This window comes from Bufo bufo, chromosome 5, assembly GCF_905171765.1.
Source record: "Bufo bufo chromosome 5, aBufBuf1.1, whole genome shotgun sequence".
NCBI classification, from domain to species: domain Eukaryota; kingdom Metazoa; phylum Chordata; class Amphibia; order Anura; family Bufonidae; genus Bufo; species Bufo bufo.
The window spans coordinates 518995475-519014642 of record NC_053393.1 but is presented as its reverse complement, the minus strand read 5'-3'; the positions used below and the strand labels follow the sequence as shown (position 1 = coordinate 519014642).

At 45.7% G+C, this 19168-nt stretch overlaps 1 protein-coding gene across 1 annotated transcript; it reads left to right on the top strand.

Moving 5' to 3' along the window:
* The first annotated feature begins 15643 nt into the window (after positions 1-15643).
* On the top strand, positions 15644-17637 carry LOC121002887 (E3 ubiquitin/ISG15 ligase TRIM25-like). Its single transcript, XM_040434525.1, has one exon. The coding sequence runs from the start codon at positions 15784-15786 to the stop codon at positions 17509-17511; it is 1728 nt and encodes a 575-aa protein (XP_040290459.1). The 5' UTR covers positions 15644-15783; the 3' UTR covers positions 17512-17637.
* The last annotated feature ends 1531 nt before the right edge of the window (positions 17638-19168 follow it).

Here is a 19168-nt window from a genome sequence, read left to right as displayed (position 1 = left end):
TGCTCTGGTTCTGCACCAAAAAGGGCGCGTCCTGTTTTGGCGCAGTGTCTGGACGCTGGAAACTGCGGTGGTTGTCCATTTTTAGCTGGGGGCATGTTCATATCTGCTTTCAGAAATCAGGCATCAGGAACAGCTTCGTTGAATGGCCGTCCGCGTAATACACAGATGACTCGAGTCTCGCAGAATGGGAGGCCATCTTCCAAAGTGTCTCTCCATTCTTACTCTTAGGCCGCTTTCAGACGAGGGCGTTACATACGGCGGACTCGCAGCGTGAGTAGGCGGCAGCTCCCGTCCTGACCTCCCAGCATTAGATTGATTTATGATGCTATGTAACCCTTAGCGGTCTGGAATGTATTGGATAACACTGGCAGCATTATGTACATTCCAGAGCTGTAAGGGTTACATAGCATCATATATCAATATAATGCTATGCGACCCCGGCAGTGCTGGGAGGTCAGGACGGGAGCTGCCCCATACTAACGCTGCGAGTCCGGAGTGTGCAACTCCCTCGTCTGAAAGTGGCCTTAGAGGGGTTCCTGAGCTGGAGACCCCATCCATTGGCTCTACCAGGATAAAGGGCAAGAAGTTATCTTCATGAGGCAACCCCTTTAAGCCCTCAGATACAGTGGCGTCTCTAGCTTTCAAATTTTGGGGGGGCACACTGGGGGCCAGGACAAAAGTAGGGGGGGCAGCTATAACAACGATACATTTACACAAGTACGCTTAGAAATGCTGCAATACTTTACCCAATACCTAAAACCGCAACAGGGAAGAAAAGTCCAGCTGTCTGTGGATGACACTTTTATAGAGAGGGGGATCTGTGGATGACACTGTTATGGGGGGGATCTGTGGATGCCACATACCGTATATAGCATCTTATGCTATATGTGTCATCCACAGATCCACCCCATGACAGTGTCATCCCCATTTCCCCCTCCATAACAGCGTCATCCACAGATCTCCCTCCCTATAACAGTGTCATCCACAGATCTCCCTCCCTGCCTCTCACAGGAGTGTACATATATAAAATAAACATATTTCACATGAAAACGTACAGTTACTTGGCTTGGCCCTTGGGGATCTCGGACACCACTTCAACACTTGGCCGGGGGCTCGGCGGAGCTGATGTTGTGTTTTATCCTAATGAGAAAGATTTCATAATAAGGATTTGGAGAAGGGGCAGAGGGATAGCAGAGCAGGGAGAGGCTGGTGCTGCTACTAGGGGGTCATACCATGGGGGAGTAATAAAACCCACCATAATGCCCCCCAGTAGAAATAATTCTCCTTATAATGTGCAAAACATACCCCCTTATGCCCCCAGTTGAGCTAATTTCCCCCATAATGTGCCAGTATAAAATACCCCTATATAGTGCACCAGTAAATGCCTCCATAGTGCTCCTCTCCCCCCTTCCTGCTAGTGCCCCCCATAATGTACCAGTATAAAATGTCCCATATATCGTGCCCCAGTAGATGCCCTCAGTGTCCCCCATAATTTGCAAGTATAAAATACCCCTTCTTAGTGCCCCCCCGTAGATGACTCCATAGTACTCCTCTCTCCCCTTCTCCATAGTACCCACCATAATGTGTCCCAGTATGAAATGCTACTGTACAGAGCCCCCCATATAAAACACCCCTTCTTTGTGGCCTCAGTAGATGCCCCTATAGTGCCCACCAATAATGTGCCAGTAATAAGTGCCCTCAATAACGTGCCAGTAACAAGAGCCCCCCAATGTGCCAGTAATAAGCCCCCATCACGTGGCAGTAATGAGCCCCCCATCACGTGCCAGTAATAAGCCCCCCATCACGTGCCAGTAATAAGCCCCCCATCACGTGCCAGTAATAAGCCCCCCATCACGTGCCAGTAATAAGCCCCCCATCACGTGCCAGTATTAAGCCCCCCCATGTTCCAGTATTAAGTCCCCCCATCATCATGTGCGAGTATTAAGTCCCCCCCATCATCATGTGCCAGTATTAAGTCCCCCCATCATCATGTGCCAGTATTAAGTCCCCCCATCATCATGTGCCAGTATTAAGTCCCCCCATCATCATGTGCCAGTATTAAGTCCCCCCATCATCATGTGCCAGTATTAAGTCCCCCATCATCATGTGCCAGTATTAAGTCCCCCCCCATCATCATGTGCCAGTATTAAGTCCCCCCCATCATCATGTGCCAGTATTAAGTCCCCCCCATCATGTGCCAGTATTAAGTCCCCCCCATCATGTGCCAGTATTAAGTCCCCCCCATCATGTGCCAGTATTAAGTCCCCCCATCATGTGCCAGTATTAAGTCCCCCCCATCATGTGCCAGTATTAAGTCCCCCCCATCATGTGCCAGTATTAAGTCCCCCCCATCATGTGCCAGTATTAAGTCCCCCCCATCATGTGCCAGTATTAAGTCCCCCCCATCATGTGCCAGTATTAAGTCCCCCCCATCATGTGCCAGTATTAAGTCCCCCCCATCATGTGCCAGTATTAAGTCCCCCCCATCATGTGCCAGTATTAAGTCCCCCCCATCATCATGTGCCAGTATTAAGTCCCCCCATCATCATGTGCCAGTATTAAGTCCCCCCATCATCATGTGCCAGTATTAAGTCCCCCCATCATCATGTGCCAGTATTAAGTCCCCCCATCATCATGTGCCAGTATTAAGTCCCCCCATCATCATGTGCCAGTATTAAGTCCCCCCATCATCATGTGCCAGTATTAAGTCCCCCCATCATCATGTGCCAGTATAAAGTCCCCCCATCATCATGTGCCAGTATAAAGTCCCCCCATCATGTGCCAGTATAAAGTTCCCCCCCCATCATCATGTGCCAGTATAAAGTCCCCCCCCATCATCATGTGCCAGTATAAAGTCCCCCCCATCATCATGTGCCAGTTTTGTAATAAGCCCCCCCAATGTGCCAGTAACACTATTGTAAAAAAAACAACAAAAAAAAACACTTATACTTACCTCAGTGTCAGCGATGCGATGCAGCCTCTTCCTGTGTCCCACGCTGTAATGTAAGGCTCAGGCGACACGATGACGTCATTGCGCCGGCCTCTGATAGGCTGCCGGCCTAGTGCCTGCAGGCAGGGGCGTACATAAAAATCACTGGGCCCCATAGCAGGAATCTAAATTGGGCCCCCATTCCCCTTTTATAGCCCCTCCCTTTGTTCCATGAACTATTCTTGCTGCTGCGTTTTATAATTTATGCCATCAGGGCCGGAATGGGATTACAAAACAGCCCTGGCACACAAAAGAGGTATAATAGATGCAGATGTATATTATATACAGCAGTGTACAGTTATGTGAGGTACGCGGTATAATAGATGCAGTGTGTACAGGTATATAGTATATTCCCTAGTGTTCTGATATGTGAGGTACAGGGTATAATAGATGCAGTGTGTACAGGTATATAGTATATACAGCAGTGTACTGATATGTGAGGTACGGGGTATAATATATGCAGTGTATACAGTATATACAGTAGTGTAATATGTGAGGTACGAGGTATAATAGATGCAGTGTGTACAGGTATATAGTAAATACAGCAGTGTATTGACACCTCGTACCTCAGATATCAGTACACCGCTGTATATACTATATATCTGTACACACTGCATCTATTATACCTCGTACCTCACATATATAGTATATACAGAAGTGTACTGATATCTGTACACACAGCATCTATTATACCTTGTACCTCACATATCAGTGCACTGCGGTATATACTATATATCTGTACATATTGCATGTGTAATACTGTGTAATATATGCAGTGTGTGTGCATGTATGTGTGTGTATCTATATATATATATACAGAGCAGTGTATTGATGTGACACATAGAAGGTATAATACTGTAGATGCAGTGTTTATAGAAATATGTGGTCAGTTATGCATTATAGTCACTGTGAGGTACATGAGGTAGTGGTAACTGTCTGAAGTAGTATACATGAGTGAGCAATGAGTAAAAACAGGGCATGGAGGGGAGGTAAATGATGAAAAGTGGAGGACCTCCTCTTACCACTCCATTCCAGTCTGTATGGATCAATGCAGAGCTGCTTGTGAACTTTTAATACTTGCTGTTAGGGGTTGAAGGACCTGTGATGATGTCATCACAGGTCCTGGCAGATGTACCTTTGAAACCTAGGAACTACACCATTTTTGGTGCAGTTCCTTTGCTAGATTCTGCAGGACCTGTGATGTTGAAGATGATGTCATCACAGGTCCTGGCAGATGCACTGTTCTAACCTGGGAACTACACTTTACACTGTGCAGTTCCCTTACAGGACCTGTGATGACATCATCAAAGGTCCTTTAGCTTTAGAAAGGTAAACAGGAGTAATTAGGGGGCGGGGCCTCTCCTCCACTTCGGTGCCTGCCTGCAGCCTATCAGAGGAAAGGGAAGGGACACGCCTCTCCCTCCCCTGCACCTCCGCTGGCATAGGCAGTTTACAATGGAGATGAGCGCAATGGAAGCGCTCATCTCCCTGTGCCCGGCGGCGGCTGCTCACTTGGGGGGGGGGTCATTTTAGTTGGGGGGGCACAGCATGATGTAGGGGGGGCCCTGGCGACGCCACTGCTCAGATATGGAGTTCATTATGAGCTAGTACAAACATAGGATGTGGACAAAACTGATTTCATGCCACACTCACTGCCACTTCTAGGTCAAGGGTCAGCAACACTGGCACACTGTGGGAAACTACAAAACCCAGCATGCTTACTGTAGTTTTCGCTTTATAAGATGCACCTGATTAGTGTTTATTACCAAAGATCCTTCTAAACTATTCTCTGCTAATTATTTACCCCTCGCTCGCAAAATACAGAACTACTTGAAATATTTTAAACTACCTTTAATTTCTGGGGTAGGCAGGAAAAATTACCTGAAGACCTATATTTTTCCACAACTTCTTTATGTCCTCCAAACGGTTCCGATATTTCTCCCTAAAATGTTTTTCGAGACGTTCGCCGCCTATTCACCCGATTTCTGTGGAAGAACAAACCTCCACACCTCCCACATAGACTACCGATTTTGAAATCGCACTTAGGTGGCATGGCTTTTCCTGACCCTCTGTTGTATTACAGGGCAAATCATTTGAGTAGATGGGCGACTCTGGTTGGCATGCATACTTCTTCCCCGCATATTGAGGCTGAGCCCGGCCCTCTCACCACTAGCCCCACGCTGGTACACACGCGCCCTACAACTGACGACCGCTAAAATGTGCTCACCTGTTAGAGGAACGGTGACCGTCTTACATTCTTTAGCCTCCTTCCCTAAACAACGTAACCTCTTATCTCTGACCCCATTGTCCATGCTCCCATACTCCGTGAACGGTAACAATCCTTTCAGATCCTTATGGGATCAATTCTCCACTCGTCCCTTAGCGGAAGTCAGGGAACAGATCCCAGACCTTCGCACCTTATTAGATGAGAGGGAGTACAACAAACTGTCTTTTATACACAATTCAATAGTGTTTGCCAACAGTTCTTATCAGCAAATTGGCCCATCATGGAACCAACATGGCTTGAGCAATACCTTTTATTACCGCACCTTCCCTAAAAACGCAGGCTTACGTATTGATAAAACACAGGCTAAACCTAGCTTTCTATTGGCTTGGGAAAAAGAACTTGACTTTATTTTCTCGAAGGCCTCTTTCAGACGGGCGGTGCGGGAAAAGGTGCGGGTGCGTTGCGGGAACATGCGCGATTTTTTAGCGCGAGTGCAAAACATTGTAATGCATTTTGCACGCGCGTGAGAAAAATCGGCATGTTTGGTACCCAAACCCGAACTTCTTCACAGAAGTTCGGGCTTGGGATCGGTGTTCTGTTGATTGTATTATTTTCCCTTATAACATGGTTATAAGGGAAAATAATAGCATTCTGAATACAGACTGCATAGTGCAATAGCGCTGGAGGGGTTAAAAAAAATAAAAAAATAATTTAACTCGCATTAATCCACTTGATCGCGCAGCCGACTTCTCTTCTGTCTTCTTCTTTGCTGTGTGCAGGAAAAGGACCTGTGGTGACGTCACTCCATCAACACATGGTCCGTCACATGATCTTTTACCATGGTGATGGACCATGTGATGACCGGAGTGACATCACCACAGGTCCTTTTCCTGCACACAGCAAAGAAGAAGACAGAAGAGATGCCGGCTGCGCGATCAAGTGGATTAAGGTGAGTTAAAATATATATATATATATATTTTTTAACCCCTCCAGTGCTATTGTACTATGCATTCTGTATTCAGAATGCTATTATTTTACCTTATAACCATGTTATAAGGGAAAATAATAATGATCGGGTCTCCATCCCGATTGTCTCCTAGCAACCGTGCATGAAAATCGCACCGCATCCGCACTTGCTTGCGGATGCTTGTGATTTTCATGCAGCCCCATTCACTTCTATGGGGCCTGCGTTGCGTGGAAAACGCACAATATAGGGCATGCTACGATTTTTACGCAACGCACAAGTGATGCGTGAAAATCACAGCTCGTGTGAACAGCCCCATAGAAATGAATGGGTCCGGATTCAGTGCGGGTGCAATGCGTTCAACTCGCGCATCGCATCCGCGCGGAATACTCGCCTGTGTGAAAGGGGCCTAAGGAGGAGACATCATTGGTCTTGAAGCACTCACATGGTTTTTCCAGCTGTGTGAAAATACAGGAACATTCCTATAAGGCCTCATGCACACGGCCGTGTTCCGCGGCCGAGAGCGGTCCGTGGTAACCCGGCCGGGATTCCTTCTGACATCAGGAGCGCACGTCGTCATTGGTTGCTATGACGCCGTGCGCTTCGTGCCGCCGCTGCTGTACAGTGATACACTCGTATAGATCATACCAGTGTATGACTGTACAGCAGCGGCGGCATGAAGCGCACGGCGTCATAGCAACCAATGACGACGTGCGCTCCTGATGTCAGAAGGAATCCCGGCCGGGTTACCACGGACCGCTCTCGGCTGCGGAACACAGCCGTGTGCATGAGGCCTAAGACGCTGACTAGGTGGTACAGGACCCCAGAGTTCCTTCATAAGATCTTCCCAAATGTCCCCAACACTTGATGGAGGTGTAGTGCATCTTCTGGATCATTATCTCATATCTGGTGGTCATGTCCACTTATCCAGCCTTATTGGAGGAGGATTGAATCTCTATGTAAGGAAATTACCGGTCGTCATATCTCATTAACCCCTGCACTCATTTTGCTGTGGTTGACTTCTGGCGATTATCATCCTAAACGGCATGATCTTTTGACACCCCTTCTTACTGCAGCTAAGCTGCTTGTTCCCCTTCACTGGAGGTCATCACAACCACTGGACATAGGGGAATTATTTACTAAAATGGATTCTATTTGTAGGATGGAAGAACTGTTGAGCTGGGAGCTTTGCAGACTATCGCGTCTGGTAAGGCAGGTACCAGATGTGCGGCGCAAAGGGAAGGGAGACCGGGTGCCTTAACACAAGGGAGAGGGAGGAGTGGTGACCCCTAACTCGCCTAGCGCTGGTACCTGGCTACCCTGACGTCCCTAGAGGGGTTGGTCACCCGTACGCTGATCACGTGCCTCGTCCCTGGCTTACCCTGAAATAAGCCCTAGGTAGTGAGTAGGGCGGTGGGAGCACTAGTCCTCACCACTGACACCAGGGAGTGGACAAACAATACAAACACAACATATAATCCCCGAAGAGAGATGGCAAACAGTAGGAAACAAACTGGAGAGAAGTGGAGATCCAACCGCACTGGTTCCAACAGCTCCACCAGACTAGACATTGAAAAGAAGGTCTATATCTGGCAACAAGGGAAGTGGGAAGAGAGAATATATAGTAGCTAGAAGTGGCAGACCAAGAACAGCTGAAAGGAAAACTACCGATACCTAGATGGGACAAAAAGGATCGCAAACCAAAACAGGAAAACCTGGACCAGAATCTATTCCCACAACTAGGTCATGGAGTGATCCCTTGAAATCGGGGCGAGTAGCCACCTGCTGCGACCTTCTGACCCCAGGAACCACAGGGTCCGCAATAGGTCGTGGCACAGACATGGCAAGTTTCGACAGATTTGGAACCCATGGTTGAGTTTGAGCCCACAACAATGTGTCGTAACATTACCCTTTTCAGATTTTCAACTGACACTAAATAAATATATACAAACTGGATTCCAAAAAAGTTGGGACACTATACAAATCGTGAATAAAAACTGAATGCAATGATGTGGAGGTGCCAACTTCTAATATTTTATTCAGAATAGAACATAAATCACGGAACAAAAGTTTAAACTGAGAAAATGTACCATTTTAAGGGAAAAATATGTTGAATCAGAATTTCATGGTGTCAACAAATCCCCAAAAAGTTGGGACAAGGCCATTTTCACCACTGTGTGGCATCTCCCCTTCTTCTTACAACACTCAACAGACGTCTGGGGACCGAGGAGACCAGTTTCTCAAGTTTAGAAATAGGAATGCTCTCCCATTCTTGTCTAATACAGGCCTCTAACTGTTCAATCGTCTTGGGCCTTCTTTGTTGCACCTTCCTCTTTATGATGCGCCAAATGTTCTCTATAGGTGAAAGATCTGGACTGCAGACTGGCCATTTCAGTACCCGGATCCTTCTCCTACGCAGCCATGATGTTGTGATTGATGCAGAATGTGGTCTGGCATTATCTTGTTGAAAAATGCAGGGTCTTCCCTGAAAGAGATGACGTCTGGATGGGAGCATATGTTGTTCTAGAACCTGAATATATTTTTCTGCATTGATGGTGCCTTTCCAGACATGCAAGCTGCCCATGCCACACGCACTCATGCAACCCCATACCATCAGAGATGCAGGCTTCTGAACTGAGCGTTGATAACAACTTGGGTTGTCCTTGTCCTCTTTGGTCCGGATGACATGGCGTCCCAGATTTCCAAAAAGAACTTCGAATCGTGACTCGTCTGACCACAGAACAGTCTTCCATTTTGCCACGCTCCATTTTAAATGATCCCTGGCCCAGTGAAAACGCCTGAGCTTGTGGATCTTGCTTAGAAATGGCTTCTTCTTTGCACTGTAGAGTTTCAGCTGGCAACGGCGGATGGCACGGTGGATTGTGTTCACTGACAATGGTTTCTGGAAGTATTCCTGAGCCCATTCTGTGATTTCCTTTACAGTAGCATTCCTGTTTGTGGTGCAGTGTCGTTTAAGGGCCCGGAGATCACGGGCATCCAGTATGGTTTTACGGCCTTGACCCTTACGCACAGAGATTGTTCCAGATTCTCTGAATCTTCGGATGATGTTATGCACAGTTGATGATGATAGATGCAAAGTCTTTGCAATTTTTCGCTGGGTAACACCTTTCTGATATTGCTCCACTATCTTTCTGCGCAACATTGTGGGAATTTGGTGATCCTCTACCCATCTTGGCTTCTGAGAGACACTGCCACTCTGAGAAGCTCTTTTTATACCCAATCATGTTGCCAATTGACCTAATTAGTGTTAATTGGTCTTCCAGCTCTTCGTTATGCTCAAATTTACTTTTTCCAGCCTCTTATTGCTACTTGTCCCAACTTTTTTGGGATTTGTTGACACCGTGAAAATTGGAATCAACGTATTTTTCCTTTAAAATGATACATTTACTCGGATTAAATGTTTGATCTGTCATCTACATTCTATTACAAATAAAATATTGACATTTGCCATCTCCACATCATTGCATTCAGTTTTTATTCACAATTTGTTTAGTGTCCCAACTTTTTTGGAATCCGGTTTGTAAAATACTTTGTTTTCACTTCATTCTCAGGAGCCACCACATCCCCAACCTTTCATCTGCCTTTAGGGAACTATAGTAATAGAATAATGAGCGAGCACTCATACACTTGGCAACCAGATTGACATGTGCAGAAAATATTAATTAAATCCCCATAAAATACAAGTAATAAAATTTATAAGAACAATGTAGCAATAATATACAACATTACAGTCACATATATTGTGGTAGATCTGATCGACACTATATTCATATGACTCAATAGTGTCGATAAATTCAATAATATATATCACACCAAAAAACTTCAAGTATATGCTGTTATTTGGGAAGAGGGGGTATTATCTTCTAACGCTCTATCCCAATTTGGGAAACTGAATGTCACTGAAAATGTTGTAGGTGTATTCACTGGGAGCGCAATATGTTCATAAAGTGTCCACAGGAATCCTGATAATGTGAAAAGTCTCTTATAGCATATCCTTTTAAGGTCGATATGAGCTTTGGATTGAAGAAAACTTTAAATCGATGTTTGGCTTACCGTCTAGCGTCTGCTGTCTCCCTATTGCTTCAATGGAGCTTTAAATATTTGCCGGCTTATTCAGTCGCTCCATACAGCAAGCTGGTTTGAATTTCGCGGGAGTTCCAAAGATCTCGGGAGTTACCACTCTGTTCCGCAATTTCCTTTGGTGAAGCTTTCGACGATAATAATAGTTAATCCTTTACTGTAGAGATTTTCTTCTGTATGGCCATACAGTATTATCGGAGGCTTCACCTCCATGGCCTGTGAAGTACCAGCCAGAGAATGGAGACTTACCTCTACCACAAAGGTATCAATGATGTTATCCTGGCGAGGTAAAACTGTCTTCCTTCTCCATTTGTCTTAGCCACACAGGTGATCTTATTCATTGATAAGAAGGGACACACTATTCTTGGTGCAGATCCGGCTCCAAATCCACATCCCATTGAAATAAATAAGATGAAAAAATAGTGGAATTTTGAAGCACATTCTACATCAGTTTGATTTTTGTGAGTTTTTTTTCTGCGTCTCCATAAGAAAATCTGCACCAAAATCCACATTTGTTAATTTGTTATTGTCATGGATTTAGACCCGTATGTGCCCCACAGTGTGATGTCTGCGGTGAAAATCCCCACAAAAAACATATGTTGTGGATTTCAAAATCCGCACTGCAGGCCACCACTAGGGGGGGCTCAATGCATAGGAATTTATATAGCTATGACTGAACTCAATGAAAATCTCTTTGCACTGAGCTTTCCCAAGTGGCGGCTGCAGGAAAATGCCTGGTTTTAGTTTAGGAGGAGAAGGCGTCTAGGGCGGGGCCCCCCTTTATCATGGGTCCCATAGCAGTGGTGTGGTGTGCCTCCATGGTGACTGCACCCCAGGACTTATGACGACCAGCGTTTCATGCACCCTTCAGCTCTCTTCTTATTGCCGTCAGAGGTGGGAAGAGCCGGGAGCTTGTGACTATGAGGACTCCCGCGCTCTGTGGATGGGACTCCATCAGCTGCCATTGTGGGACTTTAGTGTCGGCTCCATTAGTGATGGCCATGCAGTAACCTGCACTAGGTAGAACACATTTGTGCCTGGACTGGTCTTTTAAGTTGCTTAAAATATAACTACACCGTTCTCCCTACAAGAGCACCACAGTGCACCCCATAAGAGCATACCTCCCAACCAGGGGTGCACCTAGCCTTTCTGCTGCCTGAGGCGAAAAATGAACCCCCCATGCCAATTTCCTTACCTAACACCTTTGCCACAATGAAACCGCTCATTGCCCATGGCCCTTTTGCTGCCCCCCTCCTGCCCCTTGCTGGTGCTGCCTGAGGCGATTGCCTCACCTGGCCTCATTAGTGGTGCACCCGTGCTCCCAACTTTTGAAAAGTACAAAGAAGGACAGCATGTGCGGCAAATTTTTTCATACTAGGCCACGCCTCTAACTCCACCCAAAATGTAACTATACACACCCAATACCACCCAGTCCTCTTAATGCCCCCCATAGTAATTATCCCCTCTTTGTGCCACCACACAGTAGTAATGCCCACATTGTGACCCCACACAGTAATTATGCCCACATTGTACCCCCTCACAGTAGTTATCTGCCCCTTCACAGTAGCTATGCCCCTATATGTGCCCTCTCACAGTAGTTATGCCTAGATATGTGCCCCTTTACAGCAACTATGCCCATATATGTTCCCCTTCCCAGTAGCTATGTCCAGATATGTGCCCCCTCACAGCAGTTAAGCTCAGATCTGCTCCTTCACACTATGTATTATTATTTATGTACTATTTATTTAGCTAAGAGTGGGACATACTTCAACCGTTCCGGGACTGCGGGACAACCACCGAAATCCCGCCAGATCCAAGATGGTTGGGATGTGCCCATAAGAGTGCAAGCCACTTAGTGCTCTCCGTAACAATGCCAGCCATACAACTGTCCTCATAACAGTGACGACCACAAAATGCACCCTATAAGGCCTTATGCACACGACCGTATGTATTTTGCGGTCCGCAAAAAACTGATCCACAAAAAATACGGATGACATCCTCGTGCATTCCGTATTTTGCGGAACGGAACAGCTGGCCCCTAAGGCTACATGCACACGATCAGGATTCATGTGCGGAGAATCCGCACTGAAATCCGCAGGTGTTCACAGGCAAATCCGTGCGGTCAATCCGCATTAATTAGTGCGGATTTGCATGCGGATTTGCATGCGGATTTGGTGCGGATTTTCCGCATGCGGATTTCACTAAGTGAATGAAGAAAATCCGGTCAGGAAAAAAAAAATTAATTGACATGTCGCGGATTTTAAAATCCGCACCGCAGGTCAAAATCCGCGCGGAAAAAATCCGCATCGTGTGCATTGAGAATTTCAAATTCTCATAGAATACAATGGACATGACCTACGGTGCGGATTTTCCGCACGCAAATCCGCGCGGAAAATCCGCACGCAATCCTGATCGTGTGCAGGGGGCCTAATACAAAAGTTCTATCCTTGTCTGTAATGTGGACAATAATAGGACATGTTCTATTTTTTTGAGGAACGGAAATACGGACATATGGAAACGGAATGAACACGGAGTAACTTCCGTTTTTTTGCGGACCCATTGAAATGAATGGTTCCGTATACGGTCCGCAAAAAAAACGGAAAGGACACGGAAAGAAAATACGTTTGTGTGCATGAGGCCTAACAGTGCACCCCATAACACTGCCAGCCAAACAGTGTCAAACTAATAGTCAGAGTGTCAATACAGGCTGCATGTAGCCCTGGGCATAGGTTGTGCACCCCTGGTCTAGGAGGACAATAACATACCTCCCAACCGTCCCGGATGCGCGGTGGCTGTCCTGCGGTCCCAGAACGGCTGAGGTATGTCCCGCTCTCAGCTGATTGTAATGGTGAAGCAGGGAGTCATCTGCCGGTTCCCCCCAGTAGCAACACAATGTACTGTCACACATCGTGCTGCTGGCTGTGTAGGTAGAGCGGTGCCGGCTGGAAATCGGCTTGTGGACACCTTCTCCTACACAGCAGCAGCGCATTGTCTGGCAATTTCCTGCTGCTGCTGCTGGGGAGCGCTGAGCTGTGATCATCGGAGAAACCAGGTAAGTATTTGCTGTTTTTTGTTTTGTTTTTTACCTCCTGTGAAGGTGTAGTGTCCCACTGGATAGGTGTGGGCACTACACAAGGGTCAATTGGTGTGCGTGTTACTCCTACTCACAAGGGACAGAAATGTTATATTTTATTAGGCATTTAATGTATTTTCTAACGTGTCTTTATATGCAATGTTCCCCTGTGTAAAAGCTTAGCAGGCCTAGTTGGGTGTAGTTAGACATCCCAGACACTAGAGGGAGATAGGGAGCCCCTAGTATAAATGTTCAGGCCCAGACAGGGAGAAGTTAGTCCAGAGTCAGGAGTCTGTGGAGACAGAAGTTAGAAGGCACCAGCCAGAGACAAGCTGAGGGCCTCCTCCTGACATGCAGCTAGACAGCCCAGGCTACTAGTTGCTACCAGGAGGCTAGTAGAGGGATCCTAGCCTACCTGCGGATCAAGAGAGCCTTAGTAGCTCTGAAGACACCCCAGTAGCAGGACAGAACCTCCTGGGAGAAACCCACAGTCCTTCACCATTCAAGCAAGGATATCTCCAACCAAGATAAGCAACATTAATAGGCAGAGGAACTAGAAAGCAAAGCAAGGATTTATACGGGAGGAAGATATATTTTACCAAGGATTCAAGCCACCATTTAGGCATCCGGGCCTTGGGATTGAAACCAGACAGGAGTTCTAGAAAGGAACAGTGTACGTTATTTCTGAGGAAAGGTACAACCTGAGTCTGAGTGTGTTGTGGATTTACCCTCTGAGTATCTTGCATGATTAATACCTGCCATCTTGTGGAATAAGCCTGCTTGTGAATTACTTGATCTAAAGGACTGTATTACCATCTGTATGTACAAAGTTGGACTGTTAAGTAAAGCAACGTTTGGTTCACTATACCACCTGTGTACCTCACTTATTCCAACTATAAATCGGTGTGCCACCGTTACAGGCACTGGCGTCACGAATCCAAAAGGGTCCTTGCCCCAGGCACTCAAAATACCTGTAACATCCAGGGCACCTCACACACCATCAGGCCTGGTCCCTACATACCGAGTGTGCCCCAGAGGAACTGTGTCTACCTCTCCTTCACTGCCGCATGCCTGCCCAGGGTTCTCCAATACAGTGAGCAACCCTCGATTGCCCATAACCTTGACCTCACTTCGCTGTACCCTGCAGGTCTGGCGTGCTGCAAAGGGGGCTCATATCTTGGCATAACTATTGTTAGGGGTCACATATCTGGCCATAACTACTGTGAGGGGGCACATTTGGGCATAACTACTGCGAGAGGGCATATCTGGGCATAGCAACTGTGAAGGAGGCTCACATCTGGCCATAACTACTGTGAAGGGGGCACAATGTAGGCATAACTACTGTGTGCTGGCACAAAGGGGCAATAGAAACATAGAATGTGTCGGCAGATAAGAACCATTTGGCCCATCTAGTCTGCCCAATATACTGAATACTATGGATAGCCCCCGGCCCTATCTTATATGAAGGATGGCCTTATGCCTATCCCATGCATGCTTAAACTCCTTCACTGTATTTGCAGCTACCACTTCTGCAGGAAGGCTATTCCATGCATCCACTACTCTCTCAGTAAAGTAATACTTCCTGATATTACTTTTAAACCTTTCCCCTTCTAATTTAAAACTATGTCCTCTTGTTGATTCCCTTTATGTATTTAGCAGTTTCTATCATATCCCCTCTGTCTCGCCTTTCTTCCAAGCTATACATGTTAAGGTCCTTTTAATCTTTCCTGGTAAGTTTTATCCTGCAATCCATGTACCAGTTTAGTAGCTCTTCTCAATAATTACTATGTGGAGCATTAAGGGGACTGGATGTGTATAGTTATGTTTTGGGTGGAGTTAGAGGCATGGCCTAGTATTAAAAAATTGAGCACACACATATTGGCAATTTTTTAAAGCTGGGAGGTGTGCAATAACCTAGAATCCCATTTTTTGAACTTTTACAAATATTAACAAAAACCCACAAATACTAAAATATTTTTTACTTTATTTCAGTTCACTACACTATAGGATCACTTGTATAAAACATGGCAACACTTCTGGCAGGGCCTAATGGGCTTTCTTTCATAGCCGCTATGGAGGCCATAGTTAGACCCTGGGTAGCCATGACATCCACTCAGCACCCCACAATCACATAATTTGTGAGAAAGTCAACTTTTTTATGTACAGTAGTATTGTTGGTGCTCTGCTTTCTTTTACTTCCCTGTACTGCTGATGGATTCATGCTATACTATCAACAGGTGGAGTCACTACATCTACTACATGAGGAATCCTACACCAGATCCCAGTAATCATTGTCTTCCTCCTTATGAATCAGGACTAAACACAGTCCCTGAGCTGCAGGGGTTAATAGTCTGTTCTCAGAAGATCTCCGCCCTCTGCAGGAAGTGAAGAAACCTTTTCACTTTCGATTCCTGCTCTTCCTCACTACAATGGCGTCTGCTGAGCTGAGGGACGAGCTGAACTGCTCCATCTGCCTGAGCCTCTATACGGATCCCGGATCCCTGAGATGTGGACACAACTTCTGCTGCTCGTGTATTGTAAGTGTGCTGGATGCACAGGAGGCAGGCGGAGTGTATTCCTGTCCTGACTGCAGAGCCGAATATCCAGAGCGTCCGGCCCTGGAGAAGAACAGGAAGCTAAGTAATATAGTGGAGCATTTCTTATCTACTCAGCCTGATATGGAGAAGATCAGAACCTTCTGTAGTTACTGCACAAAGTCTCCTGTACCAGCTGTGAAGTCATGTCTGCAATGTGAGAACTCTCTATGTGATGACCACCTGACCGTCCACAACCAGACGATGGATCATGTATTATCAGAACCCACCAGCTCCTTTGGCAACAAAAAATGTTCCATCCACAAGAAGGTTTTGGAGTATTACTGCCCACAGGATGCTACTTGTCTATGTGTGTCTTGCTGTCTGGTTGGCAAGCACAGGGGTCACCAGGTGGAACTTCTAGATGAGGCTTCAGAGAAGAAGAAGAAAAAGTTGAGGAAATATCTGGATAAACTAAAGCCACAAAAAGCAGAAATTCAGACAGAAATCCAGAGTTTGCACAATCATAAGGGGAAAATCCAGGAGAAAGCCTCTGAGAAGAGGAAGAACATGAATAAGTTATTTATGAACATTAGGGAGCAACTGGAAATTGCAGAAAGGAAAGTTCTGAGTGAGATCTCCAGGCAGGAGATTAAGATGGTGTCCAAGATATGTCATTTGATCAAGAAGATGGAGATAAAAGAGGATGAGCTGTCCAGGAAGATGCATCATGTGGAGGAGATGTGTCGTGTCACTGACCCAATAAGACTCTTTCAAGAAAATGACATTACAGTATGTAGTCCTGGAGATGATGAGGACACAGGGGAAGATGCTGGACAGATCGATTCTGATGAGGTGGCACTGGTTCTAGGACAAGCTAACCCCAAAGTGAAGTATAATGGGACTGATCCAAAAACTGTCCTACAAGAATCAGACCAAAGAGCATCCCTTAGCGATAAGACCGTGGTGGCAAAAGAGGAAGAAGCACCAGTCAGTGACGAAGAGATGACTGATGACCTGGAAGATGTTCTGATCTCATCAATTTTACACCGATCTATGAAGGATGTTGTCACCTATGTAACATCAGAGCTCGGGTTCCATGTTCCATACATCTTGCTGGATGTTGACACGGCTCATACAAACATGGGATTATCAGAAGACCTGAGAAAAGCAACAGGTTTGAAAGAAAACCAGGGCCGATCAAAATCTCCTGGAAGGTTTCAGATGTACGACCAGGTTTTAAGCAGATGTAACTTCTCCTCAGGAAGACATTACTGGGAGGTAGAATGGAACCAGACAGGAGAATGTGGTATCGGAATGACCTATCCCAGTATAGAAAGGAATGGAGATCAGTCTGGTATTGCACATAATGACAAATCTTGGAGTTTGGCCATGTGTGATAAGAGATGTTCTGCATTTTCTAACTCGGTCAAAGTAATCCCTGATGTATATCTAACGAGCCCAACATTTGGAGTCTTCTTAGACTATGAGGCCGGGCGTCTGTCTTTCTACGAGATGTGTGACCCCATAAGACACTTGCACACCTTCCGTGCCTCCTTCACTGAACCCTTACATGTTATCCTCTATGTTTTCGATGGAGCCTCTGTTAAAATAGGAAGCTAAGTCCCATGTAGCCCACATTATAATCACTATGTAGAGGGAAGGGGTAGATTTAAATATATATATGTCTCCAATAAAATATACATATATATTGGCCCTGAATGGCCAGAAGGGGTATATGTTTTTATATATATATATATATATATATATATATATATTATATATATATTAGTTGTATACCAGTATATATATATCCCCCTGTATTATATGTATGTCTATATATATATTAAATATTCCCCCAGCTACTTAATCCTCCTGCAAGCGCATGCGGGCACACCAAAAGAGATCCTCTGCCTTTTGCTAAACACCTCCAGCAGGGCCGAAGGTGTTTTGCATAACAAGGACAGGGGAAAAAAGGGCTCCCCTGCCCCTGTATGCCACTGTGATTACAGCGCCAGAGGTATGCGGTCACTTCAGAGGCAGGAGGATCAAAGTGATCCTCCGCCAGGATGCGCTGACTGGTGCGGTGATGTCATATCACCGCGTCAGCCCACGTGTGCTTGCCTGCAGGCGTGCACGCACACGCCTGCAGTGCGGGCTACTCGGGAGCGAGCGTTGCCGGATTTAAATAGTCTGGCGGCGGAGCGCTCGTCAGTTGAGCCCAGCAGCCCCACTGAAGCGGGAACCATCCCCTGGACGACGAGCATACAAGCAAAAATCCTCCCCTGTAACCAGCAATAACCCCTAGAGACGAGCATCTGACTGAGTATCATTAACCCCTGCAATATTAACCCTTTACCACTGCCACCAATCCCTGCAATATTATTAACCCTTTCCCACTGCCACTAATCCCTGAACCCTTTCCCACTGCCACCGATCCTTGCAATATTTACCCCTACATTAACCCTTTCTCACTGCCATCAATACCCCTACCTTTCCCTGCATTTACCCCTACCTTGAACCCCTGCATTAACCCCTACAATATCCCACAGCTACCCCAGCATTACCCTATACCACCAACACCATATCCCTTTAACACCTGCCATCCTGTTAACCCCTGCATTGCCTGTATTGAATTAACCCCTTTTATCCCGTAGGGACAGTTTATAGCCAGGTGGGTGGGTGCTGCTATTACGTGGATGTGTAAGTGTATATTTAGATAGATTTTGGGGTGGAATTGTAGATTGTATAGTGTTAGTGTAATTAGGTGTATTATAGTGCTGTTAGTGTATTACTGTGTGCGTCTATATGTATATATATTTATATAACCATTGATAAATATATATAGATATAGCAGAAATAATTGACTGTAGACTTGTAATTGTTTAATAAATAGTTTATTATTTTATTACAGTCTTTTGTCGCTGCCATCATTCAGCGCACGCAGTTCAGGAAAGAGGGAGAGCAACAGGTAGAATAAAGAATAAATAGGTGGAGTCAACAATAGATGACCTACCCCTATTTATGAATATTATTAATATTAACTCCAAATATTAATAATTCATATTCCCTTTTTCACACTATATGGATATGTAGAAAGCTTGTCTTTGGCACGACCTTCTGCGAGCACAAAGTATACGGCAACTGGGGAGAATCTTAAAGGATAACTGTCGTATATATTTTTTTGGAGTATTGGATTGTGGTCATTAATATCTCCTTGGTGGCCCGATTTCAACTTTTCACTGTGTATTCAATTACCCCTTAATTCCACATTTTTGTT